General features: G+C 41.6%; 2 protein-coding genes across 4 annotated transcripts in view; one reads left to right on the top strand and one right to left on the bottom strand.

Moving 5' to 3' along the window:
- Window positions 1-5343, top strand: part of lrrk2 (leucine-rich repeat kinase 2) — a 36482-nt gene extending 31139 nt beyond the window's left edge. For 2 of the 3 annotated variants that reach the window (XM_080907528.1, XM_080907527.1), the window contains exons 43-52: window positions 258-358; window positions 608-820; window positions 1302-1507; window positions 1621-1693; window positions 1801-1991; window positions 2280-2432; window positions 2885-3102; window positions 3701-3769; window positions 3879-4013; window positions 4577-5343. In XM_080907528.1, the coding sequence (XP_080763654.1) occupies window positions 258-358; window positions 608-820; window positions 1302-1507; window positions 1621-1693; window positions 1801-1991; window positions 2280-2432; window positions 2885-3102; window positions 3701-3769; window positions 3879-4000 (1346 nt within the window). In that variant the 3' untranslated portion in view covers window positions 4001-4013; window positions 4577-5343. The remainder of the gene's footprint in view (window positions 1-257; window positions 359-607; window positions 821-1301; window positions 1508-1620; window positions 1694-1800; window positions 1992-2279; window positions 2433-2884; window positions 3103-3700; window positions 3770-3878; window positions 4014-4576) is intronic. The other variant, XM_080907529.1, reaches the window with a different exon arrangement.
- Window positions 5344-5377: 34 nt separating this feature from the next.
- slc6a15 (solute carrier family 6 member 15) lies at window positions 5378-22623 on the bottom strand. Its single transcript, XM_080907563.1, has 12 exons — window positions 22484-22623; window positions 20548-21029; window positions 16562-16719; window positions 16152-16278; window positions 15855-16036; window positions 11580-11690; window positions 9848-10089; window positions 9452-9653; window positions 8455-8647; window positions 7617-7776; window positions 7075-7237; window positions 5378-6609 (listed from the first exon to the last, which is right to left on the bottom strand). Exons 2-12 carry the CDS (start codon window positions 20846-20848, stop codon window positions 6229-6231), a joined length of 2220 nt encoding a protein of 739 aa, XP_080763689.1. The 5' UTR covers window positions 20849-21029; window positions 22484-22623; the 3' UTR covers window positions 5378-6228.
- Between the last annotated feature and the right edge of the window lie 622 nt (window positions 22624-23245).

The raw sequence follows: 23245 nt of genomic DNA, 5'->3' as shown, positions 1-23245 counted from the left end.
TGGGAATGCGACAGTTCACCTATAATCACTGACAGTGAATGTTAAGAAAAAGAGAGCCACCTCAGACATGGTACTAATAATGACCACGTACAAGTAACTAAATGCTTGACATTAAAGCCACATTAATTTAAAAGAAGGCAAAGTAGTACTCAGTTTCTATACTAGTATATTTGAATTGGATTTGCATTATATGTGTTGTTTTATATATTTCACAAGTTAAAGAGAATTCACTGAAGTGTGCATTACTTCTTCTACAGATCCAGTAAAACACTACGGTTGCTCACCTTGGCCCAGCTTTCAGGTTCTAATAAAGGAATGTCTGAGGGAGAGCCCACAGGATCGACCCACTTCTGCTCAGGTTAGGACCCGCAGACTGTGTAACCAGCTTGTTCACCTTTTCTATCTGAGAAAGGTGATGGTGGTGGTGCCACCGCCCCCTAGTGGCATTAAAGTGGATACTATGTAACAGAAATGCAGAAGTGCAAGCAGCAGATTTAAATTTAACTCGATTATGATTTTTAGTCCTACTTGAGTGATACACAATTAAGAGGCTTTTGTGTGTGTGTCTGTGTGTGTGTGTGTGTGTGTGTGTGTGTTATGGGTGGAGGTGTTTGACAGGTTGAATTCAGGTGAAATGCTGTGTCTTATGAGGGAGCTTGTGGTTCCCGGGGTTTTGAGTGCCGAGTGCTTCATTCTGAGCTCTCGCACCGCCGACAGCAATTCTTCCAGCCACCGGGTCTGGCTTGGTGGAGGCAGCAGGACCCAGAAGAAGGGATCCATCACAGCTGTGGACCTGAACACCAACACGGTCGCTACACAGGTACTGATACACAATGTTAATGTGGCAGAGGGCTGCCCCTCCCTGAACCTTGTTCTGCTGGAGGTTTCTTCTTGTTAAAAAGAAGTTTTTCCTTCCCACTGTTATCAAGTGCTTGCTCAGAAGGAGGGTCAGCTGATTGTTGGGGTTTTCTCTGTATTAGTGTAGGGTGTTTGCTTTACAATATAAAACACCTTTCCGTTGGGCATCTTTCTTTGCCTTTAGACAATAATTCTGATGGCAAAAGAACCAAACGGGACAGACGAAAAAAAGAAACAAAAACAATATAAAACACCTTGAAGCAACTGTTACTGTGATTTGGTGCTATATAAATGAAACTGAATTGAAAGTTTTTGATTTCACACGTTTGATGCAATTTAATTCATTTAGCGTCTTGTTTCTTTACATCTTCTTTGAGATCTCATACATTATAATCCCTGTAAAAATGATTCTCTTATCATGGAATTATAATTTGCATTCACAGGCTGGTTCATTCGAGGTCGACACCAGTCCCGTCCTGTGCCTCGTGACTGTCCAAATCCCAAACGAGGACAGCGATTGGCTGGTGGCAGGCACCCAGTCTGGCTCTTTAGTGGTCATCAACAGTCGAGACACGTCGACTTGGCACCACCTGCAAAGGGTCACCGACGCCGTCACATCACTGTACTTCCACGTACACCCTCGACGCACGTAAGCATGTGAAAAAGTGCACTGTGAACTGCTGCAGTTCCGGTTTAGGTCGTATTATAACCACTTCTATATGTTCCCTGTTGATCTCTTTTTTAAAATTTGTTTGTTTTTAGTCAAAGAAAGAATTATTTGCTGGTTGGGACAGCAGATGGAATTCTTAGCATTTATGAGGACTCTGTGCTCAAGGTAAGTATTCAAGGATAAAGAAAAAGCCCTTTTTTGATTGTTTAACGGATGATATTCTGATACATGCTAATTGTGCACATTTATCAGCTGGAATTCTTGTTTTTTAGCAGGAGAACGGCCAACCGGTTAAAACGCTCAGTGTGGGCCACGTCAACACTCCGGTCATGTGTTTGGGCCAGTCGGTGCATTCACTGGACAGCAGGTCTGTGTGGGCCGGCTGCGGATCCAAGATCCTTTCCTTCACCACTGACTATGATGTCTGCAAGTCCATCGACACAAGACCGAACCTCTTTTCTCAGTAAGTCTGTGTGGGAATGTCAGGCAGCTCGTTCTGTAAACAAATGCATATATATGATATATTCCAGCTCCATTTACATAATATATGAATGGAGTGTCGTTTTCAAGGTGCTATGAAGATTAGAAAGTATGAAGTGTGATCAAAATGTTTCAGGAGTTGTCTTTTAAAAAGACACAAAACACTTGGAAATGGTCATGTGAATGTCTCATCTGGACTTCTTTACAACTGATTGCGTAACAGCAAAATTCTGTGTCTTTGTGTGTTCGTGTGTGCGCGTACGCCCTTCAGCCAGCAGCGGTCACTGGGGAGCGAGGCGTGTGTGTATCGTATGGTTGTGGATAAATACGTGTACCTCAGCAAAGCCAGGACAACAACTGTTGAGGTTTGGGACAAGAGGAGCGAGAGGATGGTGGACTGTATTGACTGTGCTCAGATTATTAGGTACGCTCGCACGTGACACACACTGACATACGGAAATTTTTCTGCAGTTACAAAGTCGCAGTGACTGTTAACTTCCACTAAATAAAACTGTATTTTTCTACTCCATGTCTTTGGAGTATGAATGTAGTGCATACAGACATACAGCAGGCCCCCTCCAACCAGAGGGAACAGCAGAGGCAGATCTCTTGCATTATTAGCTGCAGACACTGACTGAATAAACAGTGAGAATGAGAACACAGGGATCAGAAACAAAAGGTAAAAGATGATGCAGAGCAGCCCACGGTTTGAAATTAACGTGCGATTTTGAAAAGACACCAAACATTACCGAGCACTTAGCAAGAACATTAACTGAGCAGGAAAACTGCAGGTGACTGTTGTCAGTCTGTTTTTCAAAATTCAGATAGTTTTCCACACAACAGCAGCTGCATGCTAATGCCATCTGTTCCCCGCAGACGTGACAGAGGCGGGCACGGCAGAGAAGCTGAGCTGCCCTCTGAGGCGTCGCCCTCCTTGGCCACAGTGAAGGCCCTGCTCTTGCCAAGCGCCGCCATGCTCTGGATCGGCACTAGAAGGGGCCACCTGCTGCTACTGGAGCTCCCCAAACACCAAATTCTGCAGGTCATGGAGCCCCACTGTGATTCTCTCCGCTGTATGGCATCTGCACTCATACGTGGGTCCTTTTTGTTTTTAGTTTGACCTTTAATTTCATGCCACTCTCCTGGCAGATTAGCAGATCCGCACGGTTCCTGGTTGGTGTGGATGTATTGTTACAGTAATAATAATAAAGCCAACCACAGCATTCATTTAATGGAACAGAAGCGTCATACATTTATGCACCTTATATACTTGCTGATGTCGCTCGATGTTGTTGTCTAAAATTGTATATTAAAAGTGGAAAAATATTTTGTGGAACAGCTCCCTCATCAGTGCACAGATATGTGCTCATGTGCAGGGCGTCTGCGGTCCAATATCTTCTTACTGCTGATGGTTACTGTGAGATAACAGATAACAGGACACTAGGCAGTTGAAGTACCTCTTAAAACATTACATGTGATTGAAATTGTGTTTCCTGCACACACTGCCGTTTCATGTTCATATTGAAGAATGCTTAAAGTAAAAATATCACATCAACATTATTTTGCCCCCCCAAAAATAAGAGTTGAATTAAAGAAGAAATTAAAAATTGATGACCAAGTTCATTGATTCTTTGTTTGTGTCAGTCGGTGTGAAAACGTTGCAGTTTTCTGTTTTTCTGTTTTTTTTAATAGAAACACTTAACAGGGAGAATGTGGTGCTGGTGTTGGGCCGAAGACAAACTCAGCACAAGAATCAAAATGGTGAGTCCGACGGTTCATTGTTTCTCACACGACCTTGAAAGCGGCGATCCTGCTGTGCAGGTTTTTTTTTCTTCATCTGTTCAAAGTGTTTGTTTGTCTCGGCTGTCAGATGAAGAGTCTGTGCTTACGATGTGGAACAGCATGCTCCCGGTGGAGGTCAAAGACCTGAGAAAGCACTGCGAGAAGAGAGAGCAGATCGCAGCCAAAATGAGAGAGCAGCTCCACCAATGAGCACACTGACTTTGTATGTTTTCACTTTTTTACATCCTGCTTCTCAGCTCATATATGGATTTGTTTTTATGCTACTGTCATTGCTTCATTTTTACTTTTATGAAAATCTCAATTAAAAAAGGACTATGGGAGGATGCCAGAGAGAACCCACAAACACACAGGAGAATCGGGGGACAGCATGGTGGTTAGCACCATGGCCTCATAGCAACAAGGTGTAGGCTCCAGATCCACTTGCCTGTGTGGTGTTTGAGTGTGTTCTCACACAGCCCAGTGACATGCATGCTAGGTTAAACTTCTGAATTGGCTCTAGGTGTAAATGATTGTCCATCTGTTAGACTGTGACAGATTGTCGAGATGTCCGGGGTGTAGCCCCGCCTCTCGCCCTGTCACAGCTGGGACAGCCTTCAGTCAGAGTTGGATAAGCAAGAAAAAACCAGATGTACAGATGGCTTAACTGGAATCTCTAATGATGCTTTAGGTCATCCAAAAATACGAAACACTTTAAAGGATTCAAAGACTTTCTTTGAACTGTTTTGATTATTGTGTTAATCCTTTTTTTTTTTTTTTTTTTTGCAGAATGTTTGTTGAAAAGGGATCAACTTCCCACTGCAGGAGTATCTCGGCAGTGCACGCTGAAAGGGGCGCGTTACCTCAGTTTCTAATAGCCATTCAAACTTTCCAGCACACTGACCCTGGAAGAGCACTAATAAGGGGACGACTTTGTAATGAACTGGTCAAAAGAATCTAATTCAACAAATGTTTCTCGATGTTCTTGATGATGCACATTTGCACCACTTTTTATCAGATGAAGAGAACCTTTAATTACTTTGTCAGAAGGGACACAAAAGGTTTCATTTGTGTTTTCAGAGCATATGTACTAAACCTGCTCCTGATAGATAACTAGAAAGCCAAAGGAAGGAAAAAAAGCCCTCAAAGTGTACATTTGACTATTTATTTTATATGTTTACCATTGAGCTCCATCACGCCACATCAGTAAACAGGAAATGAACATCTCATAATGCTGCCTGCTTTTCTCAAATTTGTTGTTTAAAGTGAATGTGATTGTGCCAAACACAAGTAACTACAGTTTTATGTACTGTGATGGCTCTTTGTTGTGTCGCTTTACGGAGTATGTTCACAAAAAGACAGAAGATGAGAAAAATGTATTTTTTATAAGAAGGAAATGTAGAGAAAATTTGAATGATTTGGTGTTAATTTGCACTTTTTTCTCATTTTCCAGTCGCATGTTGTACATTGAACAATGTGTTTTTCTGAGTAGTGGGATACTGTACATACTGGGAATAATCTCAAATTGCACTGCAAGAATAAAAGCAACAAACTGATTTCTAGTGTGTGGTTATGTTTAAGCTTTAATCAGAGGGAAAAGACATTAAAATTGAAGCTTTTTGATGGAAAAGAAAATATTTACAGAGTAAAAAAACAAAGATGGGTTAAAGAATTAGAGTACTTCTGAACCTTAAAAACACTGTTTTGATATCCAAACTAACAAGATAAATATATTTAAAATATTTATATTATATTTACAGAATACTTTAAATATACAACGGCCATCGTGTATTCTATAAACAAATATAAATAACTTAGGCACACTTTTCTTGCAGACAATCAAGGGAGTGGCTTTCAAAGGCCATCCTTTCGACCCAAACTCGTGCCAAGAAAAACTAATCTCGCGACATTACTTCATCATTGACACTGCAGCTAAGCTTGGTACTTTCTGACCACCTCTTACATCTCTCACCTGAACTGGCTGACTCTTGGAGATTCGTATTCAAGCAGGCCTCTTTGGCTCTCCAAAAAGAAAGGGAGCAAAGACTGGAGGGAAATGGAGATGAGTTTGGGAAGCACACAAGCAAATCGGTGAAGGATTCGACAAGGATGGTGTTTATTCCTAGACCTTCTTTTAAGGGATACAGTTGTACTAGTGCAGTTTCACAGACATGAGATGAGCCTGGCCTCAGACTAACGTTTTCCCCATGGAGATTTTTTTAGGTTCTTTTAGTACAGAATTAGACTTAGTTCAAAACTCTGAAACTGGCAGATAAGGTTCAGAGACAACAAATAAGAGAGCAGTTACAATATATACAAAGAAAATACGGTACAAGAGAAATGTACAGCGACAATACAGCTAACTAAACGCACGCAGAGAGTTGAGGGGGGAGAAGTGGCCCCCCGTTATGGCTGCGGAAGGGCATACTATCACTGTCAGTCTATAAGTCTGACTCAGGCATATCTGGCATGTCAGCCATCAGGTAACCGATACCATAACGGCCATTAGGTGCGGTGTCCACATCAGTGCCGCCGCTGCCGCTCTGCTTGCGGTAGATGCTGTTGCCAGGCATCGGCGAGGGAGCCTCGCTGGGAGACTTTCCATGAATAAGGCTAGCGTCGTCGTCTTCCTCTGGCCGGGCGGTCTCCTTGATGATGCGGCCTTTCTTGTAAGAAACAGTGGAAAGGCCACTCGTGTTCTCACTGATGATGTTGAAGTAGCGTAGGCCAAAGACCACGGGCACGGGCAGGATGGCCATCACCACCAGAGAGATGCAGACCACAATGCCCCACGGAGGGAAGCGCAAGGTTTTCTCTATGGCCTGGAGGGCAAACACAAGAAAAGCAACGAGTTATAGTGAAAGAAGTTAGCAGAAGAAGTAATGTAAGTAATGTGATACTAGATTGGTAGAATATATACTTTTTTAGACAATCAATACTCTATTAACATAATTTTTAATAGAAGGCTATTTTTCTAACTAAAGCAATAATACTTGTGGATGCACTTTGTCTAGTATGACCTGTGCTCCACTTTATAGCGGTTTCAAGCTAATAGCACTGGTGCTTGAAGGTCTATGTGGCAGACATGTATCCTGTTGATTTTCCTCAGATTAAAGGATATCTAAACCTCTGTTTATCAGCCAAAAAGCCTGGCTCGTTTTCTACTTTCTTGCCATTTCTTTGAACTCTTGAATTTGCTTTTTACTCGTTCCAGGTTTACTATTTAGGAAAACTTCCACCCACATTGATCCCTGATTTCAGAAGCCCAGCCGGAGACATTAACTCACCTCTTCCTGGATCCAGGCACTATAGCTGGGCGGCGTCATTATCAGCTGAATGAAGCTGGAGCACAGGAGGACCATTAGCAGGATGGGTGTGATGTACTTCCACATGTAATAGTAGAAACGGTACGGCGTAAAGCCCAGCATGTCCTTCAAGTCTTCAAAGAATCTGAAAACAGAGCAAAGCAGCAGGAGGTGAGATCAGATGAAGAATTCACAATAGTTTCCTGTTTTCGCTTTATACACCGGATGGCTTTATATATGTGGTTCTTATTTTTGCCATTAAAGTTGCATTCAAACAATTATGTTTAAAACAAAAAAGTGTCACAAAAATAGACAATGTGGAAGTTATGTAAGGAACAAGTACAGTCTGTAGCCCTGTAGGTAGGTAGTCTTTGTTACAGCCATTTGCCTTAGGCAGAAAAAAATACATTAAGAAAAAACTATAAATGAATGGCTTAAAGAGCCATTAAAAAGCTTTTTTCTGCATAAGCAGTAAGTGAGTAAATATTAAGGAAACATGGAGATGATGTATATTGTGAACTTACTTATCGATCCCATAGAACCAGGCGATCGCCACGTTTTCCAGTATGACCACTATGAGCAGAGGCAAAGTAGCCGAGTAGTCATCAAACATGGTCACAAAGTAGTTCCCTGAGCGCTGAACAAAGAGGAGACCGATGGAGAAGGCCAACACGCAACATCCCACTGCAGGAGAGATCGCAGGTAGTTCGTCACTGTGCATACTGACATACATTAAAGGTCTCAAATGAAAACTCCATAAATATTACATGTGTGATGGAGCTTAAACTCAATACTGTCATCATTCCCCAGTTTACAAGAAGAGTTTGGAGTGGAGTATATATAAGTGGAACGGGATCCATTCTAAGCTATCTGACTCAAAAAGACCGGCTCAGCAACCTACATCTTTTCACTGAGAGTGTGACAGCCACTTTGCCACCATGTGTTATTAATCGAATTTGTGTTTTTACATTATTACTTATCTCTCTGAAACTATATTTTTGAGGGTGTAGCTTGGTTTTGGGTAAAGTCAAACTCATTTAGCTTTAAATAGCAGCTCTTCTCTCGTAGAAAGAAAACATAAAGCATTATAAAATCAATGTGTTTTTAATGGCAATGGTTTATTTGGGACAGTTGTAACTCAAAGCTATAGTCAGCCACAGTCTGCTTCCTACAAGATGTACGTCTGAGTAAAACAAGTCTGCACGGGTCTTCTGCAATCGTCTTCCATCCACTTTTGCAAGACTGAATTACTGCCTCCATTTATCCTTCATACACAGCATGTCTAAACATTTCCTTTTACAGAGCTGGACTGATTTAAATATGGTCATTAGGATAAAACACAGGTCATGTGATCTTTCTAACCTGTAAGAAACTCCTTTCGGACTTTGAATGTGTCTATCAGCGGGGTGAGGATACCCTCAATGGTGCCAAACATGCTGCCGAGGCCGAGGTTAACCAGCATTAGGAAGAACATGACGGACCAGAACGGTGAGGCTGGGAAGTGGGTCATGGCCTCTGTAAAGGCAATGAAAGCCAAGCCTGTGCCTTGTACTGCCTGTCAGGGAGAAAAGAAGGAAAGGTTAAAACACAGCACCAAAGTCCTAGCTAGCTAGTGTAGCACTAGCTACTTTTAGAGGCCTCGTTGCTTTGAATTTGTTCTTTTTGTTGTCTTTAATGAAGACTAAACAGACTGCCAACCTGACCAGAGTTGCCAGAAATATGTGCTTTTCTTTTACAGTAGGTGATCCAAAAGTTAGCACAATCCTGGTTTCCACGAGGTCCAACAAAAATCTAAGGGGGCTTTTCCATTAGGTTTTGGAATACTGTAGGTATAAGGTCCATGGTGAAAAAAATAATACCAATGTTTTCAGCAAGATAACTTTCCCAAAGTGTTGCCACTTTTATGAATTCTGGAGTTCAAGTATACTTACCAGAAGTACTTCGGTCATTCCCTATTTCAATCCCTTTTTCCAGTCTTTACACATATTCCACATATGTAAAAGACGTCTAACTCTTTGTCTTCTGCAACCCTTACCCTCCTTGCCTTGTCAATTCTCGAGTCTTTGGATGTTGTCTTGGTTTAACTGCTAATAGTCTATACCTGATAAGGTGTGGGTAAAGGCAAGTTTGAGGTTGGCTTGGGAAGAATACCACTTGCTCTGTTTGCAGCCGTTAGCTTAAATTATTTACTTATGTAATTTCAAATAAACCCATCTTTCTGAACACTCACAAAGTGGGTAACACTTGACAAGAAAGAAAATAAACATCTTCAATAAAATGTTATAGACTTTTAAAATAACATACGGCCACGTGGAATGACTTGAATACGGAGTCATTTACAACTTTTATCCCCATGTACCTTATTCAGCTCGTCTTCGATGCTGCAGGATTCCAGTCCCAGTGACTCGAACTTATCCTGCTTAACCCCTTTGATGTGATCTATCATCTTATGGTAGTCCTCACCACTGACTTGATTAACCTGAGTAAGGTTCATGGGGTGGGGAATAAGGTTTTGCTCAAGGATGCCGCTCCCCAACAATGTTAAAATCTTGTTGGTGTTCCTAAAAAAAAAGAAAAAAGTTGCTGATTGTTAAATTCTCAAGAGATTTAAACGGTGGTCAAAAAGCTAAACATCAATCATCCTTGAACAATCTTCAGAAATACCACATTCAAAGACTGAAGTATGAAAAAGTATTGTCTGAAACAAGTGGACCAATGGACTCGTTGCTGTTGGTGTTAAGAGTCTTATACTCACATTGCAACACATTTGCTGTTCATGATATTGGCTTTGAAGCCCAACACGGCAAACACCACCAGGGTGGCCAGCACAGAAGTGAAGAAATTGATAAAAGACACCAAGACGGCATCAAAGTGGCAGTTGTTGTCGCGCTTGTTGTAGCTGGAGAAGGCAATGACGCCACCGAACCCGAGACCCAGCGCGAAAAAGACCTGCGTGGCTGCCTCACGCCAGACCTTGGCCTCCAGCATGATCTCCAGCTGAAAACGAACAGATTTGAATTAAGTCTTAGCTCTAAACACCTATTACAATATAAATGGATGTGCAATGACATCCCCAATGTAACGTCACAAAATATACCAAATGATGAAGCTTCAATCAAGCATTTGCAATAACTGGCAATGATAGCTGACATGTTGTCAAAGTAAATGAAAGATTAATGTAGTTCTTAGTCATATATTTGTGATTTCTGTAAAAACCTGATTGTACTGCTTTCTTGTGGAAATAATATATATTGGTGAAAGAAATGTTCAGTCATTTTGGCAATTTTTCTGGGAGGAGAACAGACTGATGAGTGTCATAAAACACCACATCACTGTCATCTACCATAAGTTATGTTTTAAAGTTTTCAACTCTGCTGATAGGCTGGAGACCATCTCAGCTGAGACCAGGTAATCCTTGGAGAGGTTGTCGGTCTATTGAAGGGCTAACCATTCACATCAACAGCTGCAGCCAATTTGGAATAACCAATTAACCAAACATGCACCTCTTTGCACCTGGAGAGAACCTATGTAACCATAACGACACAATCTCTGCACAGAAAGCCAGCCGATTCAAACGCAACAGCTTCTCGCTGACAGCCAACAGTGTTTGTTTTATTAATTGCATAATATTCCTTTTACATATTTATTCATGAGCACACGTATCAGGTACATGAAAGATGGTGGCAGAACGCAAGTGTCAGCGACGAGGCGAGAAGACATGCAACACAGACATGCACTGCTGCCAGTGTCTGCACTTGGATGGTTACGTAAAAACTCAGTAACTCCTGTTTCCATGGTGACATTCATCTGCAGCCTGACATGCCATTGGCCAGTTGCTGCTGAGGAGCCAGCCTATCACAGTGCGGAGTTCTTTTTGAGTTCAGACACAGTTTAATTCAACAGCGATTTCAACAGTGAATAAACAGAAGCAGAAATAAGGGCATTCTGACCTGAGCACTATTCAACTCATGTCTAAGTATAAAGCCAGTACTATCATCTAAATGGATTAAAGTATGAAAGTACTCATGATGCGAACAATCCTGTTCAGTATTATATGGTTCTATCATACGATCCATTAAAGGAGACCTATTATATTTTTCCTTATTTTCTGTCATATTCATGTGAAAAAAATGTACTACATACTGCTCCAAACACTGCGTTTCAAACTTCTTTTCTACTTCTTTTTCTGTTTGCTGTCAGAAGTCAAACGACTACTGAAGTCAAGGAACACAAATAAGGAGCATTTAATATTTAAACACCATTGTGTTAGTGAAGAAGCTAATGTTGTCAATAAGAACATTTGTGATGTGTGAAAAGGTGATTTTGTAGTATAAAGTAAAATACTTTCATTCTGAAGTGTAGTATTAAAGGGAAAATTAGCTCGAAATGATGTATTTTTAAATATATGATACTTTAATTATACAGCATCATCAAGTCCAAACATCATAATAACAAAAAGGTAATCCTACACTTGAGAGGATCTTTACCTTGGGTGTGAACATGTGACGGATCCCATCCATGGAGCCCTTCAGGAGGAGCGACCGAACCAGGAAGCAAACCAGCACAACGTACGGGAAGAGGGAGCTGAAGTACATCACCTGCAAGCAAACGCAAGTGTTTTCCACATCACACAGGGCACGTATCTTTGGAAAAACTGTCAAACAAATTAAAATGAGTAAACAAATGCAGCGTGATCTCACTGCCTGACTTTCTATGCGGTGCTGATCGTGGTCGTTTGACAGGAACATCAAACTGTTCAGAAAAGAGAGTGAAGATCTGCTGAGAGCTGATAATAAGTAAAAACATGTTTTTCTTCTATTGCTGTACTTTCTTTAAAATCGAATTTATTCAAGCATTCAAAGCAGGGACCAAACATCTCGTGAAGAATTTCAGTTTGCAGCTGAGGGATGTAGTCTGAACATTTATTATTTTATGTGATCGTGGCATCACATCACACTAATTTGTGGGTGGGCTTAAGTGCCCCTTCCCCCTCAAACCTACATATCATTAACCGGATAGACAAGTTGGCGCTTAAAGACTATAAACGGGATGAAACCCTGAGCCAGATAGTTTACAGATCCTGTAGGGTGTGGGTGCAGACACCGGGAGATAGTTTGGGATTGAGTCATGAGCACAGTCAGTGATTCAGAGACATTACTATCTAGGTCCTTCCCCTTTATAGCCAGCCTGCCTTCCAGCTAACTTTCTTCTGATTGGCTGTCTTCTGCCTGACATCATAAACAGCCGACGACAGAAGAAACTTCCCAGAAATGGGCACCAGAGAAGTCTGGAAGGTTTCACGGGAATTACAGATAAACCGATCTCCTTATTTAAAATATTGGCCATTTTTACCATGACGTTTCATGACTGTAGCGGTGTATATATACCGTAAGATAAAAATATGGAACAGCATGGTAGGTCCTCTTTAATCAAGGTCTCTGGCATTTAATGAATTTCTCCTCAAGCTTTAATTTTAAAATAGTAAAAAAACAAAAAACAAACAAGAAGCAAGTTTTGTGTTTTAAATAGATTTTATAGCCAATCATTTAGTACGAGGTATAGCCTCCTCTGCAGATGCAAGCTGTTGCCCATCTGCACACGGACCGCATCTGTTGTTGAAGAATTGCTGACCATTCCTGGATCAGCCTGCCGCTACGCAACGGTCATTGGTTGTGGATTTCACTAATAAACACATCGACCCAGCACGTCCCACGCATGCTCAGTTGGAGACATATTGGGACAAAAACACTGGTCAAGGAAGTCTGGATATGCTCTTGATTCAGAAAGGCCTGTGGTGCTCTGGCAGTGTGGAGGCTGAAACTGCCAGAGGGACAGACACTGCCACGAGAAGTGCAAAAGTACAGGTTGGAGGACCTCATCTCGGTGTCTCTGTCGACTCACATTTTTACCATGAACGATCAGATCAGAGATGGTGCTCTCATGGACACGCAGGACTGTAGCAACAGTGCGTGCCACGATTGCTCGGTCAACTTCAGTCAATTGCACCATGGTGACACTGATGATAATGTCATGCATATATTGGAGGTGGGGGTGGGAGTGGGTGGGGTAGGGGGTGGAATGTGTTCTGCCACTGAAAAAAACCAGTGAAAAGAAATGGAAAACTACCCACAGAAGATGTTTGGGTTTTCTAAGAGATTAAGATAATGTACTGAGAGATGGATTTAAAACTAAGATTGAAAATGTATTTCACAAAATATGAACTTCTTGTTTATTTAACTCTCTATTTATTTTTTGAGTAGTATATTTATTATATATACAGGACGTCCCTGTAGAATATGTAAAGACCACAAATGTTTACCTTCCTTCATTTTTAAAGCACGGACACAAAGTTTTTTTTTTGTGATATGATACGTTTCAAATTTCAGGAGAACCCAAATAGAATTTAAAGCAACATATATAATCAAATATATTTATACATTTATTGAGTTAAATGTTTCTCAAGTGAAGAACCCTTACATAAAGTCAATGTGATAAGCTGAGTTCATTTCTTCAGTTGGTTTCTCCTCTTTTTCAGCTGTAACTCTTTTTAGCACTTTGCTGAACTGAAATGCAGCCTTGGTCGTCACAAAGCCAAGCAGGCTGCTCCTTTGTAACCTCAGTCTTATGGTCTTTGAAAAGGGGTGTTTTTCTCTGAAGGCTCATGTATTGTTACAGATAGAAGGTTCTTCTTGCAACGGTTAAGTTCTGGGAACTTCACTGTTCTCTACATGAACTGATAAATTTCTCTGACGTCATTACAAGAAAGCCTGACTGTAAAGTAATAAAGTAATTTTTTTAAACAAGATTTATCAGTAATCTTAACATTTAACATTTAAAACGTGACACATACGTTGCCATAAAAGTATAAGAAAACAAAAGCTTTCAAAGTTCTGTTATTTTATCAGTTCAAGTCTATCTTTTATCATCTCTTTTTTTCACCACGCTCTTGACAATCAAGTCAAGCCAAAAGAGTGTGTATAACCATGGTAACCAAAGGTTTAGATCCCTTTCATGCCCACACACACACACACACACACACACACACACACACACACACACACACACACACACACACACACACACACACACACACACACACAAATGGGGCAGAGACGCAGATTGTGGCAGGGATATTCCTCGGACAAGTCTTTTGTGTGAACATTAGCAGAGAGGGCATTAATATTCTTTTGTATCATGTGCCGCTGATTAAACTTCTAAGACACTTAGCTGGCTCCTCGGAGGGAAAGTTTGTGCACAGTCTCTGTGCTGGACAACTAAAAAGGGCCTTTCAGACCCAGCTGGTGGTTGTAGGACAGCCATCTGGCTCAAACTGTACAACTAACTGACAGCTTGGGTGGCCCTGATTACCTCCAAAAATGAGTATTTATGTGTTTCTTTCTGTAATTTATTTTATTTCATTGATAACAGTATAAGGGTCTGACTGTTTTGTGCTAATGCATAAATCCCCTCCGATGACGCAGCACTAGTGAAACACTGATTGTATTTATAGGTGAGAATTCTTGCCAGGCAGCAGGGTGTGGCAGACAGCAGAAAAGAGACCAGCGTTGCAAATCACCGCCGACAGCGGTCCAAGATTAAAGGACTTCTGCTGGACACGGCATCCATCTTGTTTTGTGCGTCTCTGCTGGGGGGAATGCAAAGCCAAGCATGCAGTAGACTGCTGCTACTCGCTGGGATAAGACTTGGGGGGACCTGAGAACAATGGCTCTCATTTGCTAACAGTGTGTAAGCACAAATGTGAGCGCAAACTGCAAGCACGAATGTTTCACACAGAAACCAGCAATTTACCAATATTTTCATACCTGAGTTTGTTTGTAGTCCTTATCTTTATCTGATTTCATTATATTTTAAATGAACTCATCTTTAATTAAAAATTGCTTGCTAGATCCCATCACTTATAGTCTAATAAGATACAGTAAGACTGTAATCAGAATACTCTAAATGAGCCGCTGGGTTTGCCAAAGTCTTTTTGCTGCCTGCAGATGTTGGTGAATGAAGGTGAGATTGCAGCACTTAATAAAAGTGCTGTAAAACCAAAAACAATGACCTAAAAGAGGCTCAAAAGCCCAATAAGACTGCAGAGCGTGATAAGAAAGTCTGAGGTTGAGTCAACTTAATAGGCCTTCACTAAAAGGCCTTACTCCACTACATAAAAAAAATATCGTTCACATCTACCGTATTAATTTTGACCCTACACCCAGTTTATAACTCGCACAACATCAAAGCTCGTTTTGGGACTATTTGTACAGCACAGTTAGCAGAGGCTTGACTCTGACCCCAAGAGTACACCAGCTAATACTTGTCATATGATAGTGAAAGTGTGGAATGATAACGATCACCTGTTAAAAGAAAGCGAGGAACAAGCAAATGACAACCTTTATCCAGGGGCTAATCCTTCCGGATGCTGGTCACGCTACTGTCAGCTTTGTTACACTAAGCTAAAGTCAGCTAAGCCAGAAATCCTACAAAAGATCACATGGGCTCTGAAAATCATATTTCAGGCTGTATCATTAGAAAAATTTGTCAAGGCACATTACTGCGGTCAGTGCCTGTTGAAGAGAGCTAATTGTGTGTGAAAAGACTTTCCAAAACATTCTGCAAGCACAATCCTTTTGTTTCGCTTACTATTCTCCATTTTCCACAGTGCAAGAGTCCTAGCAGGTGCTGATTTCTTCCTGTTTTGTTCCATCTGTGGTATCTTTTCTCCCTATCTTAAATTAACTGTTTTAAATTATGCGTACCTTCCCAGAAGACTGGATTCCCTTGATCATGGCAAGGCAAACCATGGACCAGGCAACCAGCAGACACACGGTCATCTTCCAATTCAGCCCTCCGCTCTCAGAGATGCTGTCAGAGATGTCCAGGGCCTCGCGGTACCAGTAGTAGGTGGTTGCTGAGCTTTTCTCACACTCTGGCACCACATCTATGGACAAAAAACATAGCGCTCATCATGGACGTATTTACTGAAGATCATTTCCAAGCGGCACAAAGACCTTAAGAAGCCTGCCGAATACTGCCGTTACTAAATTGCGTCTTACATGTACTGGTCTTGTTCTTCACGAGGGGGCACTCGTGCCATGGCAGAGGTTGCTGGAAGGACTGGGAGAAGTAGAAGAGGCTCCAGCTGATGATGACATTGTAGTAGAGAGCCACAAAGAAGCACACCTACAGGCGAGAGAACAAAGTCAACTTCAGACACACAACTGAAATCATAAACAGTGTGAAACACAACATTTAGCCACAAAATAGAGGCTAAATTAGTAAAGACTCCCCACCCCACAATTTTCCTTTTCTTCAAATTATTGTCACTCCATATTTTTCCCTACCTGCAGTGACTTAACAGCTCAGTGTGAGAATCAATATAACCAACAGTATGCTAATATACCACCATACTGTTTATACACAATGTTTTAACCATGTTCAGACAGGACCCCTGTGTCTCACTCACCACACAGCTGGCAAAGCCAATCCCCCCCAGCCGAGGGCTGATGTAGTTCCACACACCGATGCTGCCCCTACGGATTCGCTGTCCCACCGCAAGCTCCAGGAAGAACAGCGGAATCCCAATCAATATGAGCAGGATGAGATAGGGCACCAGATATGCTCCTGCCAATCAAAACAATATGAAGAGCAGGTTAAATGAAGGATGCAAAAAGAAGAGTAAACTGTCAAATCACATAACAGTGAGGCACTAACATTTGAGTTCCTGAAAGCAGTTAACAAACATGTGGTGACAACACTTAAACATCAGCTTTTTAAAATCTTACCCTTTGCCCCATTCTGGCTAGAAAATCACACCAACAGACAGCTGTTTTCTAAACTTTAACTATACAACAACATAACATCTCCCTGATGGTGACACATTCACCTAAACAGCAAATTAAACACACAATCAGATCCAAACGACTACACACACGTGCTGCCTTGATGGGCTTCTACCTAACAGGGCCCTATGGAGCGTACAATAGTGCAATCAAATCATTATGGAAACCAGAAAAGATACTGAAGTCTAAAATTACCTAAATTACAGTGGCAAATATAGCATTTCTCTCTAGAATTAAGGTTTCTGGGTGAATAACCAACATTAACTGGTGTAATAGTGTGGTACGGTAAAATACAGGATGCCGCATCTCCTGTGAGCACCGAGACTGCCAAGCGCACAACAACTTCAGGACAAAAAGAGAACCCAAAGCTAGATTTTGGAAATAATGAGCCGTTTTATTTTCCTGAGAGGAAACGGAAAGGAACTGTGCTCCTGTGGGGTTGTTTCGCTTTTTCGCACGTGAAATGAAACTTCCTGTCTGCCCTCAACCACTGATATATATTAAAATCAATTGCATCATTTCCAGGGTGCAACTAAAGCAACGAAGAAGAAGAGAAAAGCCCCCTCTGTGACACGGTACCAATCATAAGTCTGAGCCACATCAAACGTAAACACTGGTGAGTCGGCGTAGTGTGAGGCTTGCTGTGAGTCATTGACAACAGTGCCGCACCGCAATGGGTTTATTATTTTAAAAACTGGTTTCATCTCTTTTGCAACAGAGCTCATTGTTTTATCTGGCAGGACATTCATTCACATCCTTTCCTGAGTCCTCCCTTAATGGGAGTGGTCACACACGAGAAATTAATATGTGTGTGTTTCTATGCTTTTTACACATGTGTGTGTACAACATACTTAGTAATTTCTATTAATATAATATCTAATTCCGCTACAGAATACGCAGTTTATTTTGGGCTTTGACAACATCAAAACCCTCCCTCTGGTCTCCATTGTCTTTTAAGAACTTCAACAGTCTCCCTGGGATATTCAGACACTTTGATGGCACTTTGAGAAAGCAAACAGCCCAACAAGAGTGCAGCTTTTGTTTTTTCCTTCTTTAAAAACGTTTCACAGTCCTCCTCAGTCCCAGCAGTAAGTGAAATCAAATATCTGGTTTAGCCAGTTATCAGACACGCAGCAATTCACTTCCTGTTCGGTACCAAGAGATATGGATTACTTGCATTATTACACACTACTAGAAATACCTAACAATCTATCCACCACTAAATCTGTTTGACTTGATTTATGATTTACTAGAGCTAAAAGGCAAAACACAAGCTGACTACATGCATTTTCCCTGCTTGTATATATAAGCCTAACACTGGGCTTGAAAGTGTTCCTGGAACATTGTGTACATGATCTCCAAAGGGAAGGTGAGAAATGAAAACAGACTGCAAAAGTCATAAAGACACACAGAATTGCTATACAAAGGGTTTTTAGAACTTACCTGTTTACATTTAATAGAGGCTTATATTTATGCTTTTATGAGTTAGCTGTCTGTTTTTAGTGACAGGTAGGTACCATCTCATTTGCTAATGGTCAGTTAGCGTCACCTAAGCTAATTCAACTCTGGATTTCTGCTCAGCTAATTCTACCAACAGCCTGTAGACACAGAAATCAAATGGCACCTTACCTTTCTAAACAAAATGATAGAATTTCATCTGTAATTTGTTTATTAGCACTAATTAGCAGATACATAAAAATATAGTCTCTGAATGTACCTTGCTAACCAAACTTGCTAGCGTTAGCTGCTAAGTTAGCACTCCACCTACTAATCAAATTATGATTAGTTCTGGCTCAAAAAACAAGATGGTGATAGCTGTTCTATTTTATAATACACATTTGGTTGGTGCAGAACATAAAAGAAAAAATGTTGTCCTCTAAATTTGATGTTCAGAGCTAAAAGAGAAAGATGAGCAAAAGACCCTTTCCTCTACTAAAGCTTCTGCTCCCAAGTGGGTTCAAAACTCACTCACTGGTCCTCACAGACATAACAATATAACACACACACACACGCACGCACACACACCGGTTTCAGCCCCCATTTTAATCTAATTACAGTGGAACACAGCAGGGTGACCAGAGCCGTTTAAAACAGACCTGAAAGCATGACAGTCTGTGAGAGGTGGTAATTTTTCTGAACGTCCCTGAGCACACATGCACACTATCTCATGCCAATTATATACACACTTCTAAGAACATGATTCAAGGTGGTATTCTATACCAATAAAGAGCCGGGCCTCTTTTTCTGAAGACGTGTCACTACAGTGGAGTATTTCAGACTCCACTGTAGTGACACGTCTTCATCAACCACACATTTCTCAAAGATTCTGCATCTACTGACCTCCCCCTAAACCACCTACCTGTGACTCAGAAGTGGGAGCGACTTGAGGAATTAATATTCAAATTTTCCTTTTAATAAACTGCAGAAAACTTACATTTCCCCCTCTTTTTTAAACCTGGAGTTGTGTATAGTGTTGGGCACAAACCCCAGTCTCCCAGGTTAAAGTCCTGGGTTTGACCTGTGCAAAACGCTTTCTTTCTACTCAGAGAGTGGACGTCATTACTCTTTAACTCTACATGCACTCACAAGTTATCATAGTCCCTAACAAGCAAGCAATTATGAGGTGTTTTTCACATAATAGCACATTAATAACTAATGTAATTTGCCTAACACATGATTTTTTATTAACTTATATATTAATAGCCATTTATGATCATGATGAGGATTACTTTTCCTAGTTTGGGGAAATGTTGTTTGCCCCGAGTCTACACAGATCATTCAGATCTTCAGTGTAGTAATAAACCTGGACGGAGTTTCTATCCTGTCTGGCCAACCTGTTTATTTAATCAGCTTTCCAGAGACACTCAGTAGCTTTACATAATCTCCATGCAACACCTTATCAGGACACACACACATACACACGTTAGACTAGAGACACAACAATTGTCTGCGAGGAGTCAATCAAGTAGAGCAGACCGCATTGTAGGAAACGTGGTTATCATAAACTATAATCCGAAGCATCACGCTCTTCTTAGAATTATTTCCTGTATGTTGAAAGCAGTGTCAGAGGTTCTGTGTTTGGTTATTTGCTCTTGTATGTTCTATGAAATCACAGACGTAACAAGGCAGTCGCATTAACATTCTGTCTGCGGTGAAGCTCACAGCCGAGTCTAGTTTTGATGGACACATCACGGGACTCTGCACCCACATGGTAAACACAGAGTACAACACGTTCACTGTAAAATGGTAATTTCATGAAGTCATGACGCCATTTAAAGCCCATTCGGAGTGTCTGCAAAGAAACAAAAGTGGAAGGTGATACTTCTGGTTTCTCAGCAAGGATGAACAAAAAAACAACCAAATCAAACACATCTTCTTTAACTATTTTTTATCCTCTGTAAAAACATGCACATGTAGATGCTAGACTTGGCTTCTACCCAAGAATATCACATCCCGGATCTACGAACACTTTTAATTACCACGGAAAACACGGAACTCCTTTTGTCCCCTTGTGTCTTGGCCTTTGTTCCTTTTGTTATCATGCTTAACATGGTGCTACCCATCAGTTATACGCTCTTACTATGTGTGTGTGATGCTAGCTGAGACTCACCCCCCCCATTCTTCTGACACAGGTAGGGGAATCTCCAGACGTTGCCCAGGCCTACAGAGAAGCCAACCTGGGCCAGGATGTACTGGAGCTTGCTGTTCCAGGCCGGTCGTTCCTCCTCCTCGGCATCTGACCCTCCTTCCTCCACATCGCACTCTTTCCCTTCGCCTTCATGGTTGTTGACGATCAGCGAGCTCTTCTTGAAGGAATCATCACAGGCGTCCTCGTTGGAAAGCAGATCTCTGACAGACTCCGTGACATCGTCGTCAAGCTCTCTCTTGACGGCCTTGCTGTTTTTGGGCATTTGATAAAGCAAACAAGGGCGAAAGGGTGGAACGTCTTCTTGGCTGGAGGGCTGGTGGGACAGAGCCGGCGTGTGAAAAGAACTCTGCGCAACGGCACAAGTTTGAAAGTATTCTGGGTTCAACGGCCAGCGGGCTTTGACAAAGTTTGTAGAGGTTTATTTCCTCATTATCACCATATATCTGCGGGGGAGAGATAGGAACACAGCAAAGGGTAAACAGCCAATGAAAGTGAAAACCTGTCTTTATTTTTTACATAGTTTCAGGTACTTATTTCCTTCCTAAAATGCGAAAATAACTTTGACAAGAGATGACCAGAAATGAACTTACTAAACTAACTAAACCCAAAGGTAAACCTTTATTTGGTTTACCTTTGGGTGATTTGATTTCAGTTTGACTCCATTTATATATTTCACATGAAATAAACTACTTTTTTAACCTTACTCCTTATCCCTCAGCATCTTACTCGAATTTACACTGTAGAGAGAATTACTTCTCCATCTGAGGGATGCTGATTTATTCCTCACATGGATATCACATGACTGGAAAGGGCACCGAAATCAGTGAATGGGATTTTATTCTCAGTGCTTGTTCTGGACCAAAAAAATGGGCCTGGAGCATTTAGCTGGTTGAGCACGCTGCCTAGGACAGTGACACACTGGGATACAGAGGCTATCCCGTTTCAAGCCCCCTGAATAATTGAACAGGCAAAGCGATTTGCATACAAACCCAAACATTCCCTCCTTTTACCTGATGGGGAAAGCCCTCAAATATAAAAGCATATGAGCTTCCCAAATTACACTTTTCTCTCCTATAAAAGAGCTTCATCACGGTGCATTAACATTTAATGACGCTTAGTACCGGCAGCACTGGAAGAGAATCAAGGGTGTGCCGACCACCTAAAGGCTGATTAAGGTGCGCAGCATCCTTGACTCCTAAATGTGAGCATCCTTTCAGGGAGGCTTCACATCAAGCTCAAATCCATCCTCGAACATTTTCATTTAAACTGTCAGAGGCGCAAAAAATATCCCCAGCACGACGAGGGGCGTTGCGACCACGAAGCACTGCGTGTCTCCCGCCTTTCACCACACAGAGGATTAAGAGATTAATAGATTTCTTTCAGTGCTTCCAGATTAGCCTGGTTTGAATGAGGCAAAGGCCATCGTTTCATAATGCAGTGAGCACAACGCGGCGTCCAAAAACGAGCAACGATGCTGCGCAAGCCTCGCCTCTGTTCATATTAATCGTTTAATAGCAGAGCACTTATTACAAATATTAAACATATGAGTGCGTCTAGAAGGAGAATGACTCATTCTGTGGTATCTTTTTTTGTATGCACATGGCTCGGCCTGTTGGGTTAACATGACACACCAAAGCGGATGAAGCAATAGATTAAAAAATAGAAGAAAATGTATTATCAACCCAACCGGTGTCACTAGTGCCATGTGGCGTTGTCCTCGTTAATTCATTTCCTCCCTCCCGCTCACAGCCGTCATGTCATCGCTGAGGAGTGTTTCATCATTCATCGGTCATCCACATCAGGGTACCTCAATCCACCCTATACTCTCAATGTATCACGCCTTGCCTTTACCATCAGCCTGTTTATCCCTGCTGGAGATGCCGAGGATGGTACTCACCTTCGCGGAATAGCAATCTTCTGAAATGACTCGTCTCAAGGAATGAAATTGTGAGAGCACATGCACGGGGAAGACATTATCACCAGTTTGTATCTCAGCCGGTGTGTAGAGCGGCGCTTCGGTCTCCTGCGCTTCACTTGTCTGGCTCACACAGTAGAGCGCCGCTCAGAAAGGAAAGGAGGGGGGCGGAATGGGTGGGGGGGTTTCTCCGCCTCCAACTCACTCGTGACCGTCAGTAGGCAACTCTTTATTTACTTAATATTTAACTTTATATAGCTTATATCACATATCTATGTCACACTACACGCCACGCATGCTTACACCGTTCCTATTTAGTTGAAATAAGCATATTTGTACCCTCTTCCTCCCCCCGTTTGCCACTTGGTACACTCCACTACTACTAATCCGGCAGAAAGGGGCTGGCTTAAGGACAAAAAAGCAATGTGCCTCTGTTTATAAACGCGGATTTTCTCTGACTGGATATGTATTTGGATCGTACATGTATTTTTTTATTTTTTGCAATTTATTTAAAAAAAATACAGACTGAATTTAGGGGGCATGGCGTGCAGATAGCAAGGTTTCTGGTTCAAGGTCGTCGTTTTGAGCGACATCCACCATTCGACCTCCCAGAGCGGTGCGATGAAATTTACATACATCCTCGACGAGAGAGAAATCAGACAGAAATATTGTTTTGTCATGCTTTTTATTTAAGATATATTTAGATAATACCATTATGTCAGCAAACTAAATGAATGAAAACAA

Source organism: Rhamphochromis sp. 'chilingali' (assembly GCF_963969265.1).
Source record: "Rhamphochromis sp. 'chilingali' genome assembly, chromosome: 2".
Taxonomy (NCBI): Eukaryota; Metazoa; Chordata; class Actinopteri; order Cichliformes; family Cichlidae; genus Rhamphochromis; species Rhamphochromis sp. 'chilingali'.
Note: the sequence above shows the minus strand (reverse complement) of the source record. Positions and strands in the feature narration are given on the sequence as shown.

Bases quoted from the DNA above. Each gene is read 5' to 3' on its own strand.
- slc6a15 (XM_080907563.1), bottom strand. From the start codon at position 20,848: ATGCCCAAAAACAGCAAGGCCGTCAAGAGAGAGCTTGACGACGATGTC. The intron at 10,090-11,579 runs GTAAAGATCCTC...GTTCGTTTTCAG, and splicing joins GTCACATGTTCACACCCAAG to CTGGAGATCATGCTGGAGGC. The intron at 9,654-9,847 runs GTGAGTATAAGA...CTTTTTTTTTAG, and splicing joins AACAGCAAATGTGTTGCAAT to GAACACCAACAAGATTTTAA.